This window comes from Perna viridis, chromosome 14, assembly GCF_037379345.1.
Source record: "Perna viridis isolate PV_CMFRI_1.1 ecotype Kerala chromosome 14, ASM3737934v1, whole genome shotgun sequence".
Classification (NCBI taxonomy): domain Eukaryota; kingdom Metazoa; phylum Mollusca; class Bivalvia; order Mytilida; family Mytilidae; genus Perna; species Perna viridis.
The window spans coordinates 33,216,479-33,229,346 of record NC_142458.1 but is presented as its reverse complement, the minus strand read 5'-3'; the positions used below and the strand labels follow the sequence as shown (position 1 = coordinate 33,229,346).

The following is a 12,868-nucleotide window of genomic DNA, read 5'->3' as shown; positions in this document are numbered from 1 at the left end:
TTTAACACAAAGAAGCGGACTGACAGACAAGAGAATGGGAAAAAGGGGAAAAAATCTATGCAGTTCCGTGTTTGATATAATCAGGTTTATTCAGGGATTTAATGAAGCAAGAACGTGTTTACCTCTCTGATTTGTTGAACTAGATCTGATGTTGATGATTTGGAAACTCTCACCAATTGTGCAACAATCATTTTCGCTGATTCGGTTTTACCTACAAAGAAATGTGATGAAATATTTAATTTGTATTTCTATGGAAGTGAAGCGTCCTGTTTAATGTTTTTTGTTTTGTTTTTTGTTTTTTTTTATTTCTTTTATAATTTATGTTTTTCTTTATTAAAAGCATTTCATATACCGTTGCAATTGCTTGAATAAAAAACAATGCCCTGGTTTTTATTTTCCTTTATATAATATAGAAATGCCGTTTGCTCCTTTATTTTATATACATGTACAAATGCCGTTTGCTCCTTTATATCATATATAACTGCCGTTTGCTCCTTTATATCATATCCAAATGCCGTTTGCTCCTTTATATTATATACATGTACAAATGCCGTTTGCTCTTTTATATCATATACAAATGCCGTTTGCTCCTTTATATTATATACATGTACAAATGCCGTTTGCTCTTTTTTGTTTCCGTACTGAATCTTTACCTTGCATTCTTCACCGACACATTTTTTTTTTACTTTACTTGGTCACCGCTGCTTCATTACGTAATTACCCAGATAAACTGCATTATTCGCTGCAGCATTTTTAACGATGAATTCGGGATACACTGAATCAACACATGTCCCAGATTCACCACTGACTAGAAACAATGATTCGTAACCTGCTCAAGACACATTTAACTATATATACTATTGATTTACCACTGACCAGGACACACTGAATCACTGACCAGGACAAACTGAATCACTGACCAGGACACACTGAACCACTGACCAGGACACACTGAATCACAGACCAGGACACACTGAACCACTGACCAGGACACACTGAACCACTGACCAGGACACACTGAATCACTGACCAGGACACACTGAACCACTGACCAGGACACACTGAATCACTGACCAGGACACACTGAACCACTGACCAGGACACACTGAATCACAGACCAGGACACACTGAACCACTGACCAGGACACACTGAACCACTGACCAGGACACACTGAATCCTTACATGCACTAGATACATTAATGACAAAGATACACTTAATTATAACCTACTCCAAATTCATCATTGACTAGAAGTTCTGAATCATAACTTACTTCAGATTAAAAACTGACTAGGATGTACTGAATCATTACATGCATCAGATTCATCACTGACTAGAGGTTCTGAATCATAACCTACTTCAGATTAAACATTAGGATGTACTGAATCATTACCTACACCAGATTCATCACTGACAAAGATACACTGAATCATTACCTGCTCAAGATTCATCCCTGTCAAGAATATACTTAATCATTACCTGCGCCAGATTCACCACTGACTATGATGCACTGAATCATTACATGCATCAGATGCACCACAAACTAGGATGCATTGAATCATTACCTGCGCAAGATTCATCCCTGTCAAGAATACAATGAATCATTATCTGCGCCAGATTCCCCACTGACTATGATGCACTGAATCATTACATGCGTCAGATGCACCACAAACTAGGATGCACTGAATCATTACCTGCTCAAGATTCATCCTTGTCAAGAATACACTGAATCATTACCTGCACCAGATTAAACACTGACTATGATGCACTGAATCATTACATGCATCAGATGCACCACAAACTAGGATGCACTGAATCATTACCTGCACCAGATTCATCACTGACAAGGATGCACTGAATTATTACCTGCTCAAGATTCATCCCTGTCAAGATTACACTAACTCATTACCTGCACCAGATTCACCACTGACTATGATGCACTGAATCATTACATGCATCAGATGCACCACAAACTAGGATGCACTGAATCATTACCTGCACCAGATTCATCACTGACAAGGATGCACTGAATCATTACCTGCACTAGATTCATCACTGACAAGGATGCACTGAATCATTACCTGCGCCAGATTCCCCACTGACTAGGATGCACTGATTTGTACCGGTTCTCATCAATGACTTGTACGCCTTCGTTGCCACGGCATATATATGTGGCGGCCTGTCACTGAGCAGCTTAATCTGGCTGTAGTCATGCCCAATCTGTAAAAAAAAGATCAGAATTAATATACATGAACTCATAATATATAATAATGTTTTCCTTTCCGCTTTCGTATACCCCGAATATGACTTTTATGAACAACTCGGCGAGTGTTTCTAGCAAAGCAGAGGACGCTTACCCTACCGGTGCACCTAGTCCAGTTTTTAGTGGAGTCCGAGTTGCTCATTTGCTTTAGTTACTTTGTATGTATGATTTTAGTTACTTTATGTTCTTTGTTGTATGTCTGTTTTCCATGTCTGGTCTTTGTCCCTGGATTACATTCTTTTGATTACCGCTATAAGCTTGGTTCCCTTGATTACTCTTTCATAAAGAGGAGGTTCGACACAAAGATCTAAAGCAGAGCAGAGTCAAGACTAGTATTTGATCAGTTTTATCAAAATTGGAACAAAAGTAACACAACTTCCAACAAAATGGGTCCTCCTTTACATACATTTTTTTACATGTTATTCCACAACTTCAGCAGCCGGTTAATTAAAGAAATAATTGGAAACTTGGACATTTACAGAAGCATATTATGTTCTAATATGATCCCCAACAACTCCAGCTTTAATATCAGCCATAAAAATAAAATTAAGGGGTAAAATTCGGCTTTTGGTGAAAAATGACTGGACTGTTGTTCATCCAAAGTAATTGCTTTGATGTTGTTTTATTTTTTTTTGTGTGTTTTGTTTTGTTTTGTTTTATTGTTTTTTTGTTTTGTTTTGTTTTGTTTTGTTTTGTTTTTCACCGAAAATACCGTAGAAGTTAAGGTCGTGTAACCCTGTTCTTAATTAACTAGTTCCTTCGTGAGTGCTTACGGTGCATTTAACAAGGAAGTTCGAACTTATCATATTACAATATTAGGATACGATCTGACCTTTTAACTTGCAATAAATATTTATCTGCCGTGCATATTTACTTAAACCCTCCTTCACAGTGTCAATAATCAAACAAATATCTATACTTCACAAGATTGTAAAGTGAATAACGATGAATAATACGGAATTTTAAAATATAATAACAGAAGTGATAAAAGGAAACCTTCAGTGAAAAACGTCTTGTAGAATAAGACTGATTGATAGACTGTGGTTTAAAACGTCAAAAGACTTATGCTTCATGCATTTCGAGACCGAACAAATAACCAACCGAACAGACCCTGGTTAGAGCAGTCTGGCACACTGATCCAGATTCTTAGTGTACACAGAGACGATTGCCCACAGGTAGCCATGTCTCCCCAATCAGACACATTGTTTTAACTCTACGCCAACCAGTCATCACTGCATCTCCTATATACAGCGTGATTGGTGGAGAAGCAGTGTCTACCAACTCTTAAAATCTTTGGCGTGACTAGACCGGGAATGAAAACCAAGGCCTCCTGCACTCGACGCAAACGCGCTAGGCACCATGAGATAACCAATTTGAAGTATGGTTTTAAAAGAATTTGTATGTTCTGAGCTTGAGTCGTTTTTATGTATAAATGTCAATACGCGGAATTAAATTTCACTATTATTTTTTTTAATTCAGCGTATTAATTTGAAACTGAGGTAAACAAAGATCAGTATATGTTAGCCAATGGTGGATCCAGAAATTCCGAAAGGTGCCAGATTTTCAGTGGTGTTCAGTGGTTTCCTTTTTAATTTACTATATTTTTGCATTATCATAGATTTTATAGAACCATTTTAACCTACAAACTTAAACTGATAATCCTAAAAATATTACCTTTTTATCTCGCTGATCAAACGAATATCGATATGCAATATAAAGGACGCTTACCCTACCGGTGCATCTGGTCCATGCTCCCAGTTTTTAGTGGAATCCGAGTTGCTCATTTGCTTTTGTTACTTTGTATGTATAATTTTAATTACTTTTTGTTCTTTGCTGTGTTTGTCTGTTATCCATGTCTGGTCTTTTCCCCTGTATTACATTCTTTTGATTACCGCTATAACCTTGGTTCCCTTGATTACTCTTTAACATAAATAACTATACAACTATTTTATCGAGTCATGTAGTGGTATAAAATCAACTCCATATCAAGATTTTCTTGCACGTTTCTCATTTCGTTCTTTTAAATGATTTGGTTTAAAATGTGGTTCGTTTTAATTACTTAATTTTTAAATTTGAAAATTTTGATCGGTTTAGAATTAAAGCTAAGGTTGCTAATTTAGTTTAAGATTGATCCGTAAGTTTTGTAAAATATTCGCGAATGATTATGTCATACGGTTCTCTATGTCGAGGACCTTCAATGATATTGAGAAGCCGGAAGTAAGAAATAATACATTCGAGGTTTTTCTTTCTCATGTTTTTTTTACCGCTTTAATAGACATGCACTATGACATTCGGCACATAAGTAAACAAATTCTCACCTGCTCTCCATAGATATTGAGATTGTTGTACGGATTGACAGACACCAATATGTCTCCTATGTAGGTCTAGAATATACCAGTATAATATACATTGAATAGTAACAACGAAACAGTTTATATTTTATCATAACATGGTTCATATTTATGCCATGCAATTGTTATACATTACATGGCTAGAATTGCTACAGGAAATGAAGTGTCGGAAAGCTCATGTGATTAAGAAATCTAAAAATGCATTTAAATGTAGAAAGGTAAAGGTATACATGTTATTTCAAATCAATGTTTTGCATATCGTAAAAATACCGAACGAGTCTGAAGTCATTTATTTATGTACAACCGATTTTGGTATAAAATTCTTGATTACATAATAAAAAACCTTACAAAATCAACCAGTTAAGAATGTAATTATGCAAGCAATGTTAGCCTGATCACACTCCGTGAGCCAATTACTATGGAAGTCTAGCTACTTACAAATGTAATGCCACGTTGGAACTACATGTAAATCGGGGCGAAGCCAGGTTACTTAATTACGGATAGACATGAAGAATTAAAAGCCGAATAAAACAAGACGATCGAGGTGAGAATTATATAGAGTAAACGTGTAACTAATCATAATTTCATCATTTTCCCGGAGTCTGTTACTTTCCTCCACAGTATTGTTTACAGTATGCATACGTCCCACTCACAAATAACTGAATCACAAGTAACAAATTGTTACTTTTTTCAGCATATTAGTATTATACTTACATAAATCTCATTCCTTTCGTATCTTCTTTTCAACTCTTGGAGAATTATCTGATCGTCTAGGTCATTAAGAGTGGCAAGGTCATCTACATGACCTTTGGACTTCGACATTGTCAGGGTAAAGAAGAATTGCCGTCAATTGTAACAATAACATCACATTTTTGACTTTTTTTTTAAAGACTTGATGATATACCCATCTACCTAAAATCCTGAAGAAGAAAGCACGTCATGTTTATATTTTGTGTTTTGTCAAGCAAGACGTGTTCAATTATTATTTAGATAAGAATTTTAAAAGATAATGTTATAAATAGAAAGAATCAAAGTGCAACATTTATCTTTTTTTCAAGCCATTTTGATTTAACTGTCACTAATATGCTTCACAAATGAAACAGATTGTATTTTCAAAGTCGACATGTCCAAATATTATTTTCATAACTAAACACCATATAATTTATATATATATAGAAAGGTTGAAATATTCCCAACGATGTTAGAACTGTCAAATTTGCGATGCAAATTTTTGGTCGTTCCCTCCGCGGTACTCGAACTCGTACAGCTGTGACATCTATGGCAACACCGCCAGCACAAAGTCCAGCGCCCTAGAACACTCGGCCAGGTAGGCTGTATATAATATAGCTTTCGATGGCCGGGTCATTCCTCCTCGTAGGATTAATTTAGGGCAGTAACTTAGTACACAATGTATGGTAGTACGGGACAGTTCATTTAGATGTTATTATGTATGATAGAGGATCAAATTAATGATGCATGTCACAACAAATCAATATTATACAAACGTCTCAGAATGTGACGACTATATTCGCTACACTGCTCCATCGGATCAAATTAATACAAGGACTGTTGCCATAGATATCACAGCGGTACGAGTTCGAGTCCCTCGGAGGGAACGACCAAACATTTGCATCGCAAATTTGAGTTCTAAAATCGTTATGAATTTTTCAGACCTTTCTATACGTTTACATATCTTCCCTGTATCACTTTGATTATATATAAACAAATTACAACTGTTATACTTTTATACAGTTGATTATGTTCTATTAGTTTTGAAATTATAACCCAATTTTTCTGAATGCGTGTACATAAGCGTATGTGCTTGTTTGTGTATATGCATTCCATGTCTGCCCCTCCTCCTTGAAGCCTATAGCTCTGTACACAGATCTAAATCAACCACGATGGTGGTTTAGAAAAAAATTATATGATTAAGGACAATCAAAATAGTGGTACTAGAAATATACGACGAGCAAAAAGAGAAAGGAATATCCACCCCTGGAGTGAAATCTAAATATTATCTCAGTAATGAAATTGAGCATAAAAACAAAACAAACAAAAAACAAAAACAAAAACAAAACAAACAAAAACAAAAACAAAAAAACACATGAATTGTTGTAGTAAATGAGCAGTGTAGAGAAGTCGTTTGTGAGAGTCAATGAATTAAAAACAGCAACGTGAACTCTAAAAAAAACTGAAAACCTGGGGACATGGACTAGGTGCACCGGTATATTTGATAGTGGGGGTAAGCATGAACGCAGGTTAACGCATTCACAACAGATCATTCTAAATAGATTATTCACTTTTCAACTTAAGTAGAATTCCATGGACGTCACACGCACTTATTATGGACACACATGTACAAAGGTAAAGTATCTAACTACTGTACCAAAGAGTACCCGGTACTAATATTATTGAAAGGACACGTGATTATTCAGAAGGTCACATAGTAAGACAGTATACATGACAAATTTCAATGAAATCTAACGTGACTGACTTGTTCTCTGTTTCATTCACCCTAGTACACTGATGTAAAGTGTATTATACTAAACTCAGGCACAAGACAGACGAGTGGCGAATTAATCTAATGAATGGTTCTTAGGTCGCTTTCAGTGAAAAACTGTGTTAATTTCACGGAGAATTCGGGCAGTAATGAGCATTTAATAGCCTGTCCCTGTTTTCTGGATTCATCCATTTCAGATCTCTGGATCTTTCCTTCCTCAACAAGGATTATTTCGCGCATTTACATTGTATATACCCTAAATCTGTCAAGTTAAATTCGCGTCTAGTGCCTGTGACTAAAGTATTACTGTTATCATAGTAGAGAGAAATGTTGACGGACATAATCCAATGTTGACACTTATAAAACTGTATTAATCTAATATTTCATATTTTTCCTCTGCAACAAACTATCCAAAATATTATGATTTTTAGAAAAATGCTAGGCGAGGGAGTTTCTACCTGTGTAAGAGTGTTACCTTACCAGTTTCATTGTTATAACAATATGTACATGTCCACATTGTTCCATACATGTAACTACATTTGTAACTACGGTACTATAGACCTTAAAAGTGGCAATCTACAAAAGTGTACGACTAAATATGGATACAAAGAGTAGTAATAAAATAAATCAGTCTTTGAAGAGTATATACCTGCTTACCTTGAGTAAAACGAATTGAAAACACAAGTTAGTCCCGTTATGTCAACCTTGCAGCTAACTGCAAACGGAGCATGAAAATCAGCTACTACTTGCACACAGGTGATTTGTGGTGTCTTTTTAAAATAACATGCTATAGTGATTTTGGCAGTATTATTTTCATTTTTTCAAAATAAATAAATATTAAATATTGTAAAACTATATATAGATTTTACAAGCTTGAATCATCAAAGTAAAATAAATACGGAAACAGATCATTTGTAAAATTAATAAAATAATGTGAAATTTGTACCCAGACTACATGTGCATGTATTTCAAAATCAATAATGTCCACCAATCGATAGATAAGTCTGCTTAAACACTTCCTGGGCCAAGTGTATTGAACGTATCTGATAAGATTCAAAACATTGTGTGTTAAAACATAAAGGAAAATGAGTTACATGTAGTTGTAAACTTTCTGTCGTGTCTGTTCAAATACTAGCTGTCCAGCCACACCGTATTGTGTCGGATATTTTATTTATTAACAGTCAAAAACATGAACTTTAGGCCACGCACTGCCTTTCTGATGCTCGGTGATTTAACTTTAGGCCACGCTCTGCCTTTCTGATGCTCGGTGATTTAACTTTAGGCCACGCACTGCCTTTCTGATGCTCGGTGATTTAACTTTAGGCCACGCTCTGCCTTTCTGATGCTCGGTGATTTAACTTTAGGCCACGCCCTGCCTTTCTGATGCTCGGTGATTTAACTAGAGCGAAAGAGTAAACCATAAATTTAAATACGACCCAAAATAGCGCATGTTAAGTAAAGTGATCTTTTCCATTTTTTAATAACAAATAATGCATATACTTAATGTATTTGCCCATCATGGTTAGACCTTGCCCACCATGCTTAGACCTTGCCCGTCATTGTTAAATATTGTCTGTCATGATAAGACCTTGCCCACCATGGTTAGACCATGCCCGTCATTGTTAAATTATGTCTGTCATGATAAGACCTTGCCCACCATGGTTAGACCTTGCCCGTCATTGTTAAATTATGTCTGTCATGATAAGACCTTGCCCACACTGGTTAGACTTTGACAATTCGCCCCTTCGTAAAATATTTTGAGCATTGTATTGTTCTCTCACAACGACATTGCCCAACAATTTCTGTTTAACTGTCGTTTGAGAAATTAACATTTCAGGACTCTATTTTTCTGTTTTCCCTTAAAACTTTCGGTTAATAGCACCATATTTCATACATTGTCTAAAAATCCAATTTTTATTTTGCTTGTCCTGCCTCACCGTGGTTAACACAGATCCAATCAAAGTTACATTGTACATGTGTAGATAAGGCTGAATCTAATATTAGCTGGCTGAACAACTGATGTTTTGCTACATGTACTCACATGTAGTTCTAGGAATGGAAGTAATACGAGTCGGGTGTAACTTGTAAAAGGACGAAGTTGGAATGTTTTATATTTTGGGAGATTTCAGTTTTACAGTTTTTCCTTCATAATATTAATTTTTTTTCAAGATTTTAGCTGCTGACTATGGACATTTTTTTCTTTAATATACGAAGCTTAAGTAAGGATCCTTATTCCGTATTACCGGTTTAACTTCCTACACCTGGTTCTCAGTGCTTCTAAGGTCAAAGGCTGAATTCATACTGTTTACAGTTATGGGGACTGTGCACTTACTTAGCTCTTTAAGATTACCAAAGTGTTTACTTTTGGTGCTGTTTCTGTTGATACAAGTAGAAATAAGCTCTTGTTTAATGCCATAAAAAAACGGTATTTTTTCTTGCCCTTTACAGTTACTAATTGATCACTTAGAGGGATTTTTCCACCTGATTAATCTTTACACGGATTTGGAAATAGTTACCACGAAGCTTATAAGTAATTGCAACTAACTTCCTATTTTCAACCAGGATCGAACTGCGCTACAATTAATACTCTGTATATGGCTCAAGGCTATATCGCCTGGTATAAATAGTTCTATGGCTCAAGGCTATATCGCCTGGTATAAATAGTTCTATTTTGACCGTCAAAACTTCAAAATAAGATCGTAATATTGTTAACTAAATAATTACATCGTCAAAGGAAAAGATCCAACAAAGGATTCAATAATAACAGTTGTGGTTCAATAAAGTTTAGTAAGCACGTATGAAGGTGACACTACAAAATCCGGTCATTTAATACATTGTTAGACGTGTATACCTTTTATATTCAATCGTTTACAGATCCAACGTGTCGGGTTAAAAATGCGTCAATAGATTAGACACATCAGAGATAATAGAAAGTTTTTTTTATGCATTATTAAACAAACTTACCTGATTCTTCAACAATAGATCGGCAACAAAAACACCGTATTAATCAAATATCCCTTGATCTATATACTGTTACAATACGTGGACTGTATCTACTAAAATCATACATAGAAATACTATCTCATACATTTAACAAGTCTCCCGTCATAAATTGTGAACTTTCCGAATGGTTAGCGAAGTGTCAACGCAATCAATTTCGGAAGAAAATAATAGCAACCGGATACAGAACTCAGTCGCTGGTGTTTTAAACTGAGAGCAGATGATTGTGTTTATTTGTGGGTGTTTATATTCATCACGTTTTTCTTTTGTCCTCGGACTTATTTAATTTTTAAATTACTTCCGACTTGTTACATTTTAAACCTATCAGTTTACTCAAGAATTCACCGGCAGACTTAACCGCCAGCGGATCTTTGGTGTTAATTTTTTTTTTCTGCAATACTTTAAACGTCTTTAAAAGGGGTAATGATCTTGCTAAAGTCTCCTTTTCATCCTTATTACAGATCATACAAAGTGATTTAAGTTTTTTTTTCTATATCAATAACCAAAATTTTCGAACATAAGATGGTGGGTCCTGCCAACTCCACCCCCCCCCTTTTGTGGGATCTGCCTGTGGTCCCTCGGTAGGAGGGGTATATTTTTGATATGCGTATTTTTTTTTTATATTTCCGGAATCAATAGCGGATTTAATCATATAATTCAGCATTAGTGCGGCTTCCCTAATGCGGAAGCAGTGAAAAAATGCAATGCGCAAATGGGTCACGTTTAAAACCACGTACTTTACTGGTAGAACAACCTGTTCACATCACTGTACCCCCCTAAAGTACTCATTATAATACATAGCACGTACTACTGTATTGAATGGTACGGTAAGCAGACAGAACATTTCCAGGGTACAGAAGGGAGACAACTCCGAAATTCAATGTATATATGTATATATATATATATATATAGAAAGGTCTGAAAAATTCCCAACGATGTTAAAACTGTCAAATTTGCGATGCAAATTTTTGGTCGTTCCCTCCGCGGGACTCGAACTCGTACTGATGTGACATCTATGGCAACACCGCCTGCACAAAGTACAACCCCCTGACCACTCGGCCAGCTAGGCTATATAAAAATATAGCTTTCGCTGGCCGGGTCATTCCTCCTCGTAGGATTAATCTAGGGCTGTAACTTAGTACACGATGTATGGTAGTACGGGACAGTTCATTTGGATGTTATTATGTAGGATAGAGGATCAAATTAATGATGCATGTCACAACAAATCAATATTTTACAAACGTCTCAGAATGTGACGACTCTATTCGCTACACTGCTCCATCCATTCTATTCGTCTAGGGCGCTGGACTTTGTGCAGGCGGTGTTGCCATAGATGTCACAGCGGTACGAGTTCGAGTCCCACAGAGGGGACGACCATAAATTTGCATCGCAAATTTGACAGTTCTAACATCGTTGGGAATTTTTCAGACCGTTCTATACGTTTACATATCTTCCCTGCATCAATTTGATCCAATGGAGCAGTGTAGCGAATAGAGTCGTCACGTTTTGAGACGTTTGTATAATATTGATTTGTTGCCAGTTCGAGTCCCGCGGGCCCCGTGCAGGTCCGGTGTCAAAAGAATAGGCCTGCAGCCGCGCTAAGCTTGTCGTAAAAGGCGAGTTAATAGTGCTCAGAAACCTTGCCGGGGGCTAGGCGCTCTGACCACAGAGCAACCGGGATGTGTGCCCCAGGTGTTAGAATGGGGTACCCCTGGTGTTACATGCTGGAGTTGTCAGGCTATAATACGGAAAACCTGACCGCAAACCATAGTGGTGCACCGTGTTGGGAAAGATGCCACGTCCCTCGCACGTTTAATAACCCTGCTGTGGTATTCGATAGGAGTAGGAACCTTTGCGCTCCGCCACAGGAGGTTAAATTGCCCGACCCTACCCATCCTTCCTTTTTTTTCTAGTGGCAATCAAAATTTGTTGACCCCATTATCCTGGTGTCCCCTCCCCTTTTTTCATTTCATCATCACTTCATTTTATCATCCATTTCATGATTCCTTTTATCATCCATTTCATGTTCCTTTTATCATTCATTTCATGTTCATCGCCTGAATATTGCTGAAATATTCCTGCTCGGGCGTTAAACCCCAACAACCAACAATCAATCAATCGAGTCCCGCGGAGGGAACGACCAAAACTTTGCATCGCGAATTTGACAGTTCTAACATCTTTGGGAATTTTTTATATGAAAATACAATATTAATTGTAAAGTACATGTAACTGTTGTTTGAATTGATGTTCAATTAACCGAGACGGGAAATTTTTATGTGTGCCAAATATATTTCCGCGAGGAAAGATTTTTTGTTCTTTCCTAAAATCATGGATGCTCATCGGCTACCCCAAAGTTAACACGAAAGGTTCTATATAATTAAGTAAATTATGCGAGTGAGCGTCCATAACTGGTGCCTTGTCCGGTGAAAGGTTGCAGGTTCTCTCATTTTTCTTTCATGAAATAAGATAACAGGCGATGAGCTTTACACGGTTTTGCACAAAAAGGTCTTATAAACCATCATTTGTGTTAAGACTTCGGTTCAATATTTAAATGATTGGGATTTTATAGCAAAATTTGAGCACTGTACTTTTGTATTAATATGTCAATAATGATATTTCCGAACGTACTTCGGAGTACAGAAATAAAAGCAGAGCATTTGAAAATGTCATACATTTAACAAGTAACATCAATCCTAATACTTCTCCGTGCATTTTGATGGCAGAGAAGACAACCACTAAAAGTATAATAACAATC

The 12,868-nt window shown here is 36.5% G+C and overlaps 1 protein-coding gene across 3 annotated transcripts in view; it reads right to left on the bottom strand.

Annotated features, from left to right (window-relative positions):
* Positions 1-10,320, bottom strand: part of LOC148599050 (myosin-IIIb-like) — a 36,848-nt gene extending 26,528 nt beyond the window's left edge. The window contains exons 1-5 of one of the 3 annotated variants that reach the window (XM_088559995.1): positions 10,078-10,320; positions 5,328-5,533; positions 4,581-4,646; positions 2,081-2,219; positions 123-211 (exon numbers count right to left, since the gene is read on the bottom strand). In XM_088559995.1, coding sequence (XP_088416121.1) covers positions 123-211; positions 2,081-2,219; positions 4,581-4,646; positions 5,328-5,435 — 402 coding nt within the window. In that variant the 5' untranslated portion in view covers positions 5,436-5,533; positions 10,078-10,320. Of the gene's footprint in view, positions 1-122; positions 212-2,080; positions 2,220-4,580; positions 4,647-5,327; positions 5,534-7,770; positions 8,625-10,077 lie in introns of those variants that run through there. The other 2 variants (XM_088559993.1, XM_088559994.1) reach the window with 2 other exon arrangements.
* Between the last annotated feature and the right edge of the window lie 2,548 nt (positions 10,321-12,868).